The sequence below is a fragment of the Heterodontus francisci genome, chromosome 31 (assembly GCF_036365525.1).
Source record: "Heterodontus francisci isolate sHetFra1 chromosome 31, sHetFra1.hap1, whole genome shotgun sequence".
NCBI classification, from domain to species: domain Eukaryota; kingdom Metazoa; phylum Chordata; class Chondrichthyes; order Heterodontiformes; family Heterodontidae; genus Heterodontus; species Heterodontus francisci.
Window position 1 is genome coordinate 46,954,439 of NC_090401.1, and position 16,383 is coordinate 46,970,821.

The 16,383-nt window shown below is 43.2% G+C and overlaps 1 protein-coding gene across 1 annotated transcript in view; it reads left to right on the forward strand.

Moving 5' to 3' along the window:
• The window catches only part of fam110d (family with sequence similarity 110 member D), a 44,448-nt gene extending 28,294 nt beyond the window's left edge, over positions 1 to 16,154 (forward strand). The window contains exon 2 of the mRNA XM_068010978.1: positions 13,442 to 16,154. Coding sequence (XP_067867079.1) covers positions 13,728 to 14,849 — 1,122 coding nt within the window. The 5' untranslated portion in view covers positions 13,442 to 13,727 and the 3' untranslated portion in view covers positions 14,850 to 16,154. The remainder of the gene's footprint in view (positions 1 to 13,441) is intronic.
• Positions 16,155 to 16,383: the final 229 nt, after the last annotated feature.

The window sequence follows — 16,383 nt, forward strand, 5'->3', positions numbered from 1 at the left end:
TGTCCTGTAAGCAACATCACTTATTTTAAAAAGATGATCTAGTCGCCAATAAATTGTTGTTTGTAGGATCTTGTTGTGCACAAATTGGCTGCCGTGTTTCCTATATTACAACAATGACTGTACTTCAAAAGTATGTCATTGGGCGTAAAGAGCTATGGAAGTCCTGAGGTTGTGAAAGGCACTATGTAAATGCAAGACTTTTTGTTCTTTATAAACCCCTGGATACATTGCAGTGTGGTAAACCAGTGATTGTGAGCTAAGTTTAACATTAAGCTGACATTACGCTCTGGTATAATAATATGTCAGTCTGGCCAGGATAGCTGGGTGGACAGTTTGCAGGCATGACACACCTCTCTTTTTTTTTTGGGCTGCTCCTAATGCATTCATGATTTTCAGTTTCAGTCTTTGGAAGTACTGCCCTGGGTTATAAATTTGGAATAGAAAGTACAGCTTGCATCACATATTTTATTTGCTTTGCAGTAGCAGTTGATTATAGGCTCTCCCGTGGCCTTGCGGATAATGGCACCGCCCTGTGCCGTACTAAGCTGTGGAAACTGGGCAGGTCCCAGGTTCAATCACCAGTCTATGCTGAGTTAGCTCATTTCAACTTCTACAGTTGGTCTAATCACTAGCCCTATGTTAGTGAGGGAGAGTGGGGTCGGGAAATTGGCTATGATTATTGTTCCCATCCCTATTATGTGTGTGGATGGGATTGGTGGCCACTCATGATGATCCCTATGGTTGAAAAGCTTGTCAATCCTCCCTACCTTGTCTTGGGATGAGGAGCAACCACTTATGTAAAGTCTTGGAAAGGTGAAAACTGGACGGCAAATTACGTGGATTACGGCCTCCATGTACAACAACTTGCATTTATGTAGCGTCTTTTTAACACTGTAATCATCCCATGGTGTTTCACAGGACCATTGCCAAATGAAATTTGACACTGAGCCACATGCAATATGAGGACAGATGACTAAAAGCTTAGTCAATGAGTCATGTTTTAAGGAGGAGAGAGAGGCGGAGAGTTTTAGGGAGCGAATTCCAGAGCTTAGGGCCTCGGCAGCTGAAAGCATGCTCGCCGTTTGTAGGGTGTATTGAGTGAGGGATACACCAGAGACCAGAGTTGGTGGAGCACTGCTACAATTAAAATTGTTGGGGGCATTTAGAAAATACATGCTTTACTCACTTTCTTTGAAGACTTTTGTTTGTTATAAACATTTTGGAGATGAAGAACGAAGACTGTTTGCCCAGCAGTCAAGAATCGTCCGATTGAGTAACGAGGAGTCTGTTCTTTTGCTGATTGGCCGTGGGAAGGCGGAGCACTGCAAGAATGGACATGTCAAGCAAACAATGGTTAAAGTGTGGAGTTGGGGTAGTTGGAGGTGGAAGGACATGTGATGAAACCTCCTGGAATACCTCCAACTAGAGTTGATAACCCTGTGGTAATGAAGCTATCCAATCAGGTGATGGACCAAGACCCAGAATGCAGCTCACACACCTTAACATATTTACTATAACCCTTTTTTGTTTTGGCCTAGTCTGCTCTAATTATTTAACACTGTAACCATCCCATGGTGTTTCACAGGACCATCTCTGTTCCCACCTCTGTTTATACATACACAACCTATTACCCTAAATCATGTTTGCAAAGTTACCATTCTTTTCCAGTCGTCTTCTTTTGAGATTGGTCACAGAAGTCTTTTTTTGTTCACAAATTGGGTTTCAAAGATTAATGACTGCAGAGGTCTATCGGAAATCAGAACTTGAAATACACTTGGGGACCTGATTGAGGTGCGATTTCAAACTGTCTTTATTGGGGGCTATAAAAGGCAGTGAACAGCTGGGGTCAATGAATCTCACTCTTCTCGAGTTCTTTGGTTGCCTGGGGTCACTGAATCTGATTATTCTCTGGCCATTTGGCAAAGTGGATGAAAGGACACTGAAAAGGTGATTGAAAATCTTAACACAAGTCTGTGGTCTTCAGCCAATGAAACTGAGGTCGAAGGGTCAGAGCCGATGAATAGCTGATTACTATTATTGACACCACCAGCATTTAAATATTCAAGCAATGACAAGTAGTTGTAGAGCATTTGTACCAGAAAAAGTTATTCATTTAAAGCGTTTCTGCATGACATGCAGCTCTTGGTGACCTAGCTATGCAGTTCAATGATTTGTATTTATATAGCATCTTTAACTTAATAAATCATCCCATGGTGCTTCACAGATACGTTAATGGACATAACTTGACACTGCACTACATAAGGAGATATTAAGGCAAGTGTCCTGAAGCTTGGTCAAAGAGGTAGGTTTTAGGGATTGTCTTGAAGGAGGAGGGAGTGGTAGAGAGGCAGAAAGATTTAGAGAAAATTCCAGAGTTTAGGGTCTCAGCAGTTGAAGGCACGGCCTCAATGTTGGCGATGAGAATCGGATGTGCAAGAGGCCAGAACTGGAGGCGCATGGTGATCTCAAAGAGTTGTAGGGTTGGAGAAGGTTACAGAGATAGGGAGGGGCAAAGCCATGGAGAGATTTGAAGACAAGTCAGAGAATTTTAAAAATCAAAGCTTTGCTGGACCTGGTCAGCAAGCACAGTGAGTGATGAGCGAATGGGACTTGGTGCGAGTTAGGATACAGGCAGTGGAGTTCAGAATAAAAAGGACGCCATGGCTTAATTTCAAACCAGACTCTTTGAAGAGAGTGTAGTTCAGCTACCATTATAAACTGGTGTTATCTAGAACATTCCTTCACACCTGTGTTTTTAAAATTTGAGTGTTTTGATGTTGGAAAAAGCACTGGTAGTATTTAGCCTGACAGACCAGGGGAAACTAGGTACAATTCCCGGACTGTGAGGAGCGAACCAATCTCAGTCAAGCTGGCAACAAACGGACTTTGATTGTTCTCAGCACCCCACCAGGGAAGAGCAAAATCAGTCACTACTGATAAATTGCCAGTAACACCTGCTGGAAGGTTTATGTGTGTTAATGGTGGGTAAAGAGAAACTCAGAGTACTGTGAGGCCCTCTACGGCCAAATCGCATGCCTATACTCGCTCATGAAGAAGGGCCAATTGATTCTAGTAACAGATACTACCTTCAGGAGAGGAGGGGAAAATTGAAAAGGGAAAACGGCTCACGTGCAAAGCGCCAAACAAGATACTTCAAATGGGAAGATTACATACTTCAAAAGGGCTAGATGTAGACTTTGAGTTTTTAAGTTTTCGAATGGGCCATGCTCTGAGTTCTAGAATAGGCTATGCTTACAGTTCCTCCATATCTATAAGAGAGAAAAAAACAGATCTTATCCAATTATTGGGGCTACAATTGGTTTCAGCTTCCCTAGCAGAAGTTAATCTACAGTTAGGAACTTTAGAAAGGATGTGAACGTCCTTGAGAGGATGCAAAGAAGAATTACCAGAAAAGTTCCAGGGATGAGGGAATTCAGCTACAAGGCTAGGTTGGAGAAGCTGGGGTGGTTCTCCTTGGAGCAAAGGAGATTGAGGGGAGATCTGATCGAAGTGTACAGGATTATGACAGGTTTAGATAAGGTAGACAAATAAAAGCTGTTCCCATTAGCTGATGGTGCAAGGACTAGGGGACACAGATTTAAGGATCTGGGCAGGAGATACAGGGGGGATGTGAGGAAAAACATTTTTATGCAGTGAGTGGTAATGCCCTGGAACTCACTGCCTACAAGGGTGGTGGAAGGGGAGACGATCAATGATTTCAAAAGGAAATTGGATCGAAACTTGAGGAAAATAAACTTGCAGGACGATGGGATAGAGTGGGGCGGGGGGAGAAATGGGACTGACTGGATTGCTGTACAGAGAGCCAGAATGGACTCGATGGGCTGAATGGCTTCCTTCTGTACTGTATTGACTCTGACATAAACATTCATCGATCAAAGGAGCTTTTAGGATAGTGAGATGACGACATTCTTGTCATTTTTCAATCCCCTTGTTGTCTTTTCTTGGATGCAAAAAGCCTTTCAGTTGTGACTGACGTTTTGTAACAGAATTCCAGTTGACATTGCACTGTTCTCTATATTATTGTGTTTCATTGCTGCCTTTTCGCTGCACTAAGTGCTCGAGAGTGCAGGTAAGCACCAAATCTGTTTTGTGATACATCAAGAGGCTGAGGTGACGTCAAACCACCCAAGCTTGCTTTATCAAAGTCATCTTGACCCTGAGATCTTATTCCATGGAACACCCTGCAACCTATATTGTGAATAAGAAAACAGATGTAGTTATTTTTTTGCTAATTTCTCTCAAAGGCACTGACTGTGGGGTTTGGGCACTGGGCACACTCTGGTACTTTACCCAAATTGCCATTCCTTGTGTATGAGCCTACATAGTGAGTCTCTGATGGTGGGGGCAGTCCAACTCAATCTGATTCTGTCCTTCTCCCCAATATCCACATGTGTGACTGTCCAGCGGTAGTCAGTGGTTAGTAAACAGTGGCTAGGGAGCCCTCGCTGATTTTCTTTCTCCTCCCCAGTATCATTGCAACATCTCACTTCTGGCAAGATCAGTTACCTTATCACAGGTTAGGAATCAAAATTAGGGACTGTCTGGTTGACAATGTACCCCTGGAGGTACTACAAAAATGTGACCTACACATAGTCTATATCACATCCAATATGTGTCTGTACTTCACACTTCAGGTGTCACACTGTCATATGTGCAAGTTCCTGTCACACTTAAACACTTATAAAAGATAGGGAAGCCTATCTACTAAGAACAATTAGACTCTTGCGTGACCTGACAATGGCATGGTATGTACAGCTATGACCTTTATTTATTCCTGGGATGTGGGCATCACTGGCAAGGCTGGTGTTTATTGCCCATCCCAGTTGCCCTGAGAAGGTGGTGGGCTGCCTTCTTGAACTTATAGTAAGTCATGTGAAAATTGTTGGTTATGTAAAGCATACGCTGTTGTTATTAGAGTACATGTCTTTCTAAAACAGGAGATTTGTTTTAAGAAAAGTTTCTGAATTTCAGATTTTGCTAACGTCATGAATTGATGGCAAAAGTGATCCAGTTCTCCTTTATCATTCTGCTTCTCTCCTCTGATGGAAATTAAGGCTTAACATGTGGTATTTTCCTGCTGTAAACATGAAAGCCTTCAGTGGTATGGTAAGATCGGAGCAGCTAGCTTGTTCTTCAGCTGGGGATTACCCATAGAAGGAAGAAAACAAAGAAAAAACTTGCATTTATATAGCATTTTTCATGACCTTAGGATGTCCCAAAATGCTTTACACCCAATGAAGTACTTTTTGAAGTGTTGGCACTTGTAATGTAGGTAACCAATCTGCATGCAGCAAGATCCCACAATAGCAGTGTAATAATGACCAGAAAATCCAGTTTAGCGATGTTGATGAAGAACCAATATTGGCCCAGAACACCAGGGGGGACTCTCCTATTCTTTGAAATAGGTGGACATTAAAGATCCCATTGCACTGAGAGGACAGAAAGGGCCTTGGTTTAATGTCTTAACCGAATGATGGCATCTCCAACAGAGGAATTTCACAGATTTTTATTCTACCAAATTGGCCTGAGTTTTTTTTCTCTCTGGGACCCCACCACACTGAATATTCAACAGGTTGGAAATGAGAAAAAACTGAAATAAGACCAGTTAGTCATTGAAGTGCAGAGAAAAGTCCATTGGCAAGCTTTACTCAGTTGTTAGCGCTCTCACCTGTGAGTCAGAAGGCTGGCTGTTCAAGCCACTTCCAGAGACTTGAGCTCATAATCTAGACTGATACTCAGTTGGAAAGCTCTATCAGAGAGCCAGCACAGGCATGAGGGGCTGAAAGGCCTTGTTCTGTGCTGTATCTTTGCATGCCTTCCCTTTCTTTTATTTCTCTTCCTCTACCCTGCTCTGCCTAACTGAGGAGTGAATGATTTCGAATCATAGAATGATACAGCACAGAAAGAGGCCATTCAACCCATCATACCTGTGCCAGCTCTTTGAAAGAGCTATCCAATCAGTCCCACTTTGGTGTGCTTTCCCCATAGCCTTGCAAATTTTTCCCTTTTGAGTAAATATCCGGTTCTCTTTTTAAAGCTTTATTGAGTCTGCTTCCACCACCCTTTCCGGCAGTGCAGTCTGGACCATAATTGGTGCATAAAAACTTTTTTTTACCTCCTATTGCCTCTGGTTCTTTAGCCAATTACCTTAGATTTGTGTCCTCTGGTTACTGACCCTCCTGCCAGTAGAAACAGATTTTCCTTATTTACTCTATGAAAACCAATCATGATTTTGAATGCCTCTATTAAATCTTGTCTTAACCTTCTCTGCTCTAGATGAAATAGGGTGGGAGGAGGCTTGTTTGGGATATAGATCAGTTAGGGTAAAATGACCTGTTTCTGTGCCGTACGTGCTATGTAATTCTATGTAAAGTAACAAGACTCTAATTAAAGTCATCCTCTGCTTTGATCTCTCTTCTCATTTTCTAACTTTGATTTTCCCACAAAGAGGGTGGGGTAAAAAAAATTAGGCTGTGACTGTAGTATGTCAGTCACTATAAAAAGCAAGAGTAAATACAAAGTTAACACTCGATTTGAAAGTGATTGTGGTCTAAAAGCCTGTGGTTTCATACTCTCTAAACTATTTCATTGTGGTATGATTTTTAAACCAATTCTTATGATAGTCCTTACTTAAAGAGAAACATTTCAGAGCCATTTAACAAGACAGAAAAGGGGGAGATGTTGAGCCGGGGACATATAAGTTTAATTGCCAGACTGAAGTCACAGTCAAAAAAGAGAGTATTTTTCAGAAGCTGAAGAAAGCAAAATGGAGGTGGTACAGTAAAGGCGGGGGCGGGTGTCTTGGAAGGTGGCAGGACATGTTAAAAGGCTGTTTAAAAAGCACATGGGAACCTTGACTTTATAAATAGAGGCATAGAGTACAAAAGTAAGGAAATTATGCTAAACCTTTATAAATTACTGTTTAGGCCCCAGCTGCAGTATTGTATTCAATTATGGACAACACACTTTAGAAAGGATGTCAAGGCCTTGGTGCAGAGGAAATATACTGGAATGATACCAGGGATAAATGACTTCAGTTATGTGGAGAAACTGGGATTGTTCTCCTTGGAGCAGAGAAGGTTCAGATTAAATTTGATAGAGGTGTTCAAAATTATAAAAGATTTTGATACAGTAAATAAGGAGAAACTGTTTCCACTGGCAGCCAGAGAACACGGATTTAAAATAATTGGCAAAAGAACCAGAGGTACATGAGGAAACCTTTTTATTTACACAGCATGTTATTATCATCTGGAATGCACTGCCTCAAAGGATGGTGGGAGCAGATTCAATAATGACTTTCAAAACAGGATTTGGATTAATACTTGAAGGGGAAAAGATTACAGTCTTGGGGGGAAAGAGCAGGGAAGTGGGAATAATTGGATAATTCTACCAAAGAGCTTGCACAGACGTCATGGGCCGAAAGGCCGCCTCCTGTGTTGTGCTGTATTATTCTATTAAAGTACCTATCCTATCATAACCTTTAAGACCTCTATGCGGTGTCCCCTCAGCATTCTCTTTCCTAGAAAAAGAGTCCCAACCTATTCATTCTTCCATTTCATAGTTAACTGTTCTGGTATCATCCTTGTAAATATTTTTTGCCTCTATATCCTTTTTATAGAAGTGTATCTGTTGCCTGAATGGGTGTGTGTGTTTCTGGACAAAAGAGTATTTCTAAGTTTTTCTGTAGTGTTGCGCAAGTGTGTCATCAGGTGAAGCCAGTTTAGAAGGTTGGGGGATAATTGAGTGAAGCTGCGAAGGTGTAACAATTTTAATAATTATCAATGTTAATGTCTTTGAACTGTTCAGAAATCTTTTTCCTTTCACTAACCAGTCATCATTCCACAGCTTCACTCCATCTGGATAGGAGTGACCTCTTCCAGTTGCTCCTCTTCGTCTCCCCCTCTAAAACATGCACTTCTTCCTCCTTCTCCGACACTGGATTGTTCCTCAGTCTCACTCCCTCTCTCTGCCAGCAGTGACTGCTCTTCCAATCATTACACTGCTCTCCTCCCATATGTTTCCTTCCCTGCCTTTAAAAGTGGACTGTACTTGTGCAGTGGAGTTCTACATTTTATACACCATCTGCCTGACCAGGTATGTGTTAAAGCTACCAAGGCAATATTTGAAGATAAGCAGGGGAATTTTCGCCGATGTCCTGGGCCAACATCAACCAGTCAATTAACATTGCCAGAAGCAGTTTAACCAGTCATTAATTTCATTTGCTGGTTTGTGATATTGCTGGGTACAAAGTGGTTGCCGTATTAACCATGGGCTGCACTTCTTTTATAAAAAATAAATCATTAGATGTGAAGCACTTTGGGACTTTTGGGAAGATGTGATTGGATATTACATAAATCTAAGTTTTCTCATTGCATTGATCACTAATCTCACTGTGCACAAAACAGCAGTTACAGTTGCCCACATAGCATGGCGACCGTTTGGGTTAATACCTTTGTAGATATTCGATATAAACTCATTAACATTGTCATTTCACACCTAGGTTACTCTAACAATGACTAGCCAAAAATGACTAAATAGACTGAGGAGCCCTCATAAAAATAGTCACATAGAATGGTTAAAACACAGAAGGAGGCCATTTGCCCTGTCGTGCTCATGCCTGCTTTCTGCAAGAGCAACTGATCTAGTTCCACTACCCCACCCTTTCCCGATAGCCCTGCAAATTTTTTCTCTTCAGATAAATATCCAAATCTCTTTTGAAAGCAACGATTGAATCTGCCTCCACCAAACTCTCAGGCAGTGCATTCCATATCCGAACCACTTGCTGCGTTAAAATATTTTTTCCTCGTTGTTGTTGTTTCTTTTGCCAATTATCTTTAAATCAGTGTCCTCTGGTTCGCTACCTTTCTGCCAATGGGGACAGTTGCTACCTATCTACTCTGTCCAGACCCATCATGATTTTGAACACCTCTATCAAAGCTCCTCATAATCTTTTCTCTAAGGAGAACAGCCCCAGCATCTCCAATCTATCCATGTAACCGAAGTTCCTCATCCCTGAAACCATTTTTGTAAATCTTTTCTGCACCCTCTGTAATGCCTACACTTCCTTCCGAAAGTGTGATGCTCTGAATTGTACACAATACTCCAATTGAGGCCTCATAAGTGTTTTATAAAAGTTCTTCATAACTTGCTTGCTTTTGTACTCTATGCCCCTATTTATAAAGTCCAGGATCCCATATGCCTTATTAAATGTTTTCTCAACCTGTCCTGCCACCTTCAATAATTTGTGCACATATACCCTCAAGTCCCTCTGCTCCTGCATCTCTTTGAATTATGTCCTTTAGTTTATACTCCTTCTCCTCATTCTTCCTACCAAAATGAATCACTTCACACTTCTCTGCATTAAATTTCATCTGCCACATGCACACCCATTTCACCAATCTGTCTATGTCCTCTTGAAGTCTATCACTATCCTCCTTCCAGTTCACAATATTTCCAAGTTTTGTGTCATTCACAGACTTTGAAATTGTGCCCTGAACAGCCAAACCTAGGTCATTAATATAGATCAAGAAAAACAGTTGTCCTAACACCAACACCTGGGGAAACCCACCAAATACCTTCCTCCAGTCTGAAAAACAACCATTCACCACTACTGTGTTTCCTGTCACTCAGCCAACTTTCTGTCCATGCTGCCACTGTCCCTTCTATTACATGGGCTCTAACTTTGCCTGTTATGTGGCACTTTATCAAATGCCTTTTGGAAGTCCCTGTACAGCACATCAACTGCATTACCCTCATCAACCCCCTCTGTTACTTCATCAAAGAACTCAATCAAGTTAGTTAAACAAGATTTGCCCTTTACAAATTGGTGCTGGCTTTCCTGAATCAATCTACATTTATCCAAGTGACTGTTAATTTTGTCCTGAAATATCATTTCTAAAAGCTTTCCCACCACTGACATCAAACTGGCTGACCTGTAGTTGCTGGGTTTATCCTTACACCTTTTTTTTAAACAAGGATGTGACATTTGCAATTCTCCATTTCTCTAGCACCATCTCCGTATCTATCTGAGGATTGGAAAATCATGGTCAGTGCCTCTGCAATTTCCACCCTTACTATCCTCAGTATCCTAGATGCATCTGATCCAGTGCTGGTGACTTAACAGCTTTAATTACAGCCAGTCTAATAGTTCCTCTTTATCAATTTTCAGCCCACTCAGTGTCTCAATTACTTTTTCTTTCACTGTGCATTTGGCAACATCTTCTTCCTTGGTAAAGACAGATGCAACATATTCATTTAGTACCTCAACCATGCCCTCTGTCTCCATGCGTAAATTCCCTTTTTGGACCCTTTTGGGCCCCACTCCTCCTTTTAACACCCTTTTAATATTTATATACCTATAGAAAACTTTTGGATTCCCTTTTATGTTAGCTGCCGGGCTTTTCTCATTCACTTTCTTTGCTTTTCTTATAGTTTTTTTCACTTCCTCTCTGAACTTTCTACATTCAGCCTGGTTCTCAATTACATTATTCACCTGACATCTGTCATGTAGACCCTTTTTTCTGCGTCATCTTACCCTCTATTTCTTTTGTCATCCAGGGAGTTCTTGCTTAGTTTTTCCTAGCTTTCCCCCTTGTGGGGATGTACCTTGACTCTACTTGAACTATCTGCTCTTTAACAACAGCCCATTGTTTAGTTACAGTTTTACCTGCCAATCTTTGATTCCAATTTACCTGGGCTGGACCCCATTGAAGTTGGCCCTCCCCCCATTAATTATTTTTATTCTGGTTTGCTCCTTGCCCTTTTCCATAGATAACCTAAATCTTATGATACTATGATCACTGTCCACTAAACATTCCCTTTCTGACACTTGATCCACTTGACCCACCTAATTCCTCAGAACCAGATCCAGCAATGCCTCCTTCCTCGTTGGACTGGAAACCTACTGAAATAGAAAATTCTCCTGAACACACTTCAGAGACACTGCCCATTCTCTGCCATTTACACTATTACTATCCCAGTCTATATTACAATAATTAAAGTTCCTCACTATAACTACACTTGCACCTGTCTGTAATTTCCTTGCAAATTTGTTCCTCTATGCAGGGAGTTTTATGCTGTCCCCGGGTTTGGAGTAGGGGAGAGCATACAATTATAATCAGGTGGGATGGTGATGGGGGTCCCCATCACCTTCCTGCCTCCACCCAAATTAAGTCTGGGGCAGGTAGGCCTGTGAATGGCCTTCCCATCCACTGCCAATTGAGGCTCTTAAGTGGGAAATTAACGCCCAATTAAGGGCCTCATCCCACCCCTGCTGGAATTGGCCTAGCGGTGGGTGGGCCTGTCACCGCACGGGGAGCACACCAAACAAATGGGTTGCTTGCTGGCTCCGGGATGGTTGGAGGGGTTCCCTCGTTACGATGGACCCAGCAACTGCGAGCCACCCCTCGCCCTTGCTGCCGAGCCCCCTACACCCACTACCCCGCAACCCCACCCCATGAAACCCCTCCTGTTGTGACTTACCTGTGGCCTGGTTCCAGGGCCTCGGCTGAATGCTCCACCAGCAGCAGCCACCACCTCTGCCATGGTGCTGCTCAATTAAAGAACTGCCAGCCTCTGATTGGCCGCACCTCTCAGCGGGCGGGACTTCCTTCGCCGGCGTCCTTGATCCCAGGTAAAGCCTGCCGCTGACCTCTTAAGTGCCTAATTGTCACTTGATTTGGCGGGCCTTCCCCAGAGGAATTGATGTGGGGCTCTCATCAACACTTTTGCCAATGGTCGAGACCCCCATCGCCAAGACAAAATCCTAGCCTATGTCTTTCTCACTAGTTGGTGGCTTATAGAATACACCCAGTAGTGTAATGGTACCTCTACTGTTTCTTAGCTTGAACCAAATAGATTCTGTCCTTATCCCCTCTGGGCGTTCTCTTTCTCCAGCTCTGTAATATTCTTCTTAATCAATACTGCTACCTCCTTTCTTTCCTGAACCCCTAGTATCCAGGAATATTTAGTACCCAGTCCTGCCCTTTCTTGAGCCAGGTCTCTGTTATCACTTCAACAACATATTTCCACGTGGCTCTCTGTGCCTGCAGCTCACCAACCTTACCACACTGCACTTTCACATTCATGTTAGTGAACTCAATTTAGACCTTATTACATGCCCTCTCATTCTGACCCCACCTAATACCTTGCTATTTCCTACTATAGTGCTACCTGTCTCTCCCAATTCTTTTTGCACCTTGTTTTTCCTCTCTAATATTACGTCTTGGTTTCCACACCCCTGCCAAGTTAGTTTAAACCCTCCTCAATAGCACTAGCAAATCACCCCACAAGAACATTTGTCCTCGCTCTGTTCAGGTGTAACCTGTCTGGCCTGTACAGGTCTCATCTCCGCCAGAACCGGTACCCATGTCCCAGGAATCTAAAGCCCTCCCTCCTGCACCATCTCTCCAGCTAGGCATTCATCTGCTCTATCCTTTTATTTCTCACTTATACTCACTAACGCATGGTACTCTGAGTAATCCAGAGATTACTACCTTTTGAAGTCCTGCTTCCTAGTTTCTTTCCCAGCTCCCTAAAATCTGCCTGCAGGACCTTATCGCTCTTTCTACCTATGTCGTTGGTACCGATATGGACCATGACTGCTGGCTGGTCACCCTCCCCACTCAGAATGCTCCTCAGCCGCTCAGTGACATCCTTGACCCTGGCATCAGGGAGGCATCATACCATGCTGTAATCATGTCTGCAGCTGCAGAAACACCTGTCTGATCCCCTATCACTATTGTTTTCCCAATCTTCCTCCTGAATACCAACTGGATACTGAAGTGCACTCAGGGGCCTCCTGCACAACCTGCCTGGTTTTCCTTGACTATCTGGCGATCACCCATTCCCTCTTGGCCTGCATGCTTTTAAACTGTGGGATGACCATATCTTTTAACGTGCTATCCACATAGCTGTCAGCTTGCGGAGGCACTGCACTGACACCAGCAGGTGGACATAAAAAAATTCCATGGCATTAATTGGGATTGTTCTTTCAGATGTCCAGATCAACATTTCTCCCATAACCAAGCTTAAAAAAAAATTATCTGGCCGTTACTGTGGGATCTTCTTGTGCACTGATAGTCTGCTGCACTTTCCTACATTACGACGGTGACTCACTTTTCCAAAAAGGTGCTTTATTGGAAGTGCTTTGTGAGGTCGTGAAAGGTGCTATATAAATGCACATTGTTTCTGTTGGCTTATTTCCCTGTGTTTTGCTAGTGTGCCTCTTGCTTGGAGACCATCCCTCCCTGATGCATTGTGTGTATTGGCTGCCTTTAAGCCAAGCCAGCCGACCCTCTGTCAGATCAGTCCTGGCAGAGCCGGTGCAGTGGATCTGTCAGCACTGAGACACAAAATAGCTTTAAGGATTGAGTCTAGAGACTTTGAACTGATGCACGGCATGCTTTGATTTATTTTTCAGGAGGACGCATGGAGCTGAGAGGAAAATTTGGTGAAGCATTCCAGTTAAAAGTAGAGTGCCTTAATAAATGCACTCTGAAAGCTTTTGATCCTGCCTCTTGCTGTTTTCCTCAATAAAGGAATCATTGAGGAGTCTGCATTCTTAAACCCACCTAAACAGAATAAATATAAGGCTTCAGGTGACCTGATTTCGGCGGCTTGGATATGAGAGATTTGGTCTAAATGCAGCTGCTGGGTTCAGCTTTAGGCTTGCCTAATCGTCCCAAACTGCAGGTGAAGTGAGGAGAATGAAGCCAGTCACTCCAGTCAGTTCCCCGTCACCCCTCAGGCTATTGAACAAAGGCCCAGAGTATCTGCGCAGGCAAATGGAAAGTGACAATAGGGGTCGGGCACTGAGCGCTGTCGAGAGGCTTGAAGCAGACAAGCCCAAGTACGTTAAAAGCCAGAAAGCAATGAACGCCAAGCAAGAGCCTATTGTCGGGCCTTGCATGATGCCGCCACTTTCCACTCAGAACTGGGTCGGGCCAGGCCAGGCCACAGATCCAGTTCGGTGCCAAGACTTTGATGCCAGAAAAGAGAATGCCAATTTGGAACAGCTTAACAACGTCAGGAACGTCTTGCTGGACAAGCCATCCCATGATACAGTTGTCACTAGGAGGACCATCTCCAAGAGAGTCATGAGGCCTGACTCCTTAATCATTTACCGGCAGAAACGTGACTGGAAGACGGGGAGCAATGAGAACTCCAGGGGCTACAACTTCATCCGACGCCTGTTTCAGGGGTCCATGAGGGACAAGCAAGTGACCTCCCTTGAGTTGCCAAAGATCATCTTGAAGGAGGATAGTAGGGCTTTCTCTGAAGGTAGCTCCCCACTGTCGCACATGTGTCGTCTCAATGACAGCGAAGCAATAAAGGCTGAGAATCATTGTGTCAATCTATTCACCCACAAAGAAACAGCAGGCTCCGTTTCTCCAAACCATCATGTTCCCAGAACTCAAAACCTGCCAAGCAATCCCACAGAAGTTAATGGCCAAGCAGCTTTGATAAGCAGGACTTTGCAATGCTCAAACTCGGACCTTCTCCTGTGTAACTCAGTAGCCTTGTCGGAGAAAGAAAGATTTTTTAATTACTGCGGGCTTGACTTGGACGTGGCAGAGCATCTCGGGCTAGCAAACTTCTCTCCTGCTGCCTCAGATTCTACCTCTCCCAGAATTCAGAATGTCAGCATGACTGAGAGTGAAGGCAGTGAATTCTCTCATGGGAGCAGAGATGGTGAAGGCCTTTATGAAGAAGAAATTCATGAGCAGGTCTCTTTGGGGATATCTGTCATTGAACGGAACGCACGGGTCATCAAGTGGTTGTACGGTTGCAAAAAGGCCAAAGAAGGACCGAGGGAGTCAACAGTGTAGAGGGGAAAGGTGACCTTTTGAACATTACCCCACATGCAAAGAGGATATTGTCCCTGAAGTACATTCTTTCTCATTAGTAACGTGGAGAATTGGAACCGATTCCGTCTTCAGTTCAATCATATGGCACATATTTAAAAAGTTTTATTTTCTTAAATTAACTCCTGAAACTGATCAGCTTTGGTCTGAAAGTTTTAGTTGAAATAATTAAAGGAACCAGGGATGCTGAGTGCAAGCTTTATTGCACTATCAGCCCTGAAAGGATGGGGGCATGTGGGCTTTACTTTGGTGGAGTTTTGTACTGACTGAGGTCGGGGACGTTGGTGCTGGGGCGTAGACCGCTTTCACACACCCATGTCAACAGCAAAGATGCCCAGGTCCAGTACAGCATGGGCTAGAAAGAAGGACTTTCATCTATTAATCATGGGATGTCCCAAAGTGCTTTACAGCCAATGAAGTACTTTTGAAGTGTAGTTAGTCACTGTTGTAATGTGGGAAATGTGACAACCAATTTGCACACAGCAAGCTCCCACGCACATCAATGTGATAATGACCACTTTTTGTTTTAATGATAGAGGGATAAATGTTGGTCAGGCACTGGGGGGAAATCTGCTCTTCAAAATAGTGCCATGGGATCTTTTATGTTCACCTGGAGGGCAGATGGGGCTCTGGTTTAATGTATCATCCAACAAATTACACTTGTAATAGTGCAGCACTCCCTCAGTACTACACTAGGAGTGTCAGCCTTGATTTTACGCTCAAGTCGCTGGAGTGGGACTTAAACCCACATCTTTTTGACTTTTGAGGTAAGGGTGCTACTCAATCAGCCACAGCAATCACCCAGTTTAAAGTGCAATTTAGAGGCAAAATAAAGCTTCCTCTACAATTTCCCCGACAACATGTCTCCGATGCACCCTCACAACAACATCCTTTACCGTAACAACGTGACAATTCTTTAGCTCTCCGAGTGAGATTGCCAAATTAGGGGCAGTTCCGTGCCCGTTAAACACTGGATTGTGACGACCCAAACTGGTCTCTTGTTGGTCAAGTAGGTAGAGGTGTCATTTATCTCTTGGGATGGACTTGAACCCCGGCCCCAGAACCATTGCGCGACTTTAAGAAAAACCCCAGTGTTTGCACCAACGCTTTTTTATATATTATAGAAAACATGCAGCAAAAGTTAAAAGTGAAGAGATGATCCTGGAGCAGAAGCAAGATGACCATCCCAAACACAGCCCTATTGGTTGCATTAAACATATTCCATTTCTCAATGGAACCCAAATTAAAGGGTAGTTTTTTTTTCTGAAGGAGTTTGAAGCTTTTTCTTTTGAAAGTTAAATTTTATTAAGGAAAATAAAAAAAATGAAATAAGTATTCAATTTCAATCAATTTCTTGTATTTAAAAAAAAAGTTCTCTAGTTTGTTCTGTTTCTGATACAGCGACTGGGCCAAATTGACTTGTTGGTTTGTCCCATGAAAGAAAGGTTGAAGATTTCTTTTCAATTCCAATTTTCCTGCCTCTCCTCTCCTCAAGGCA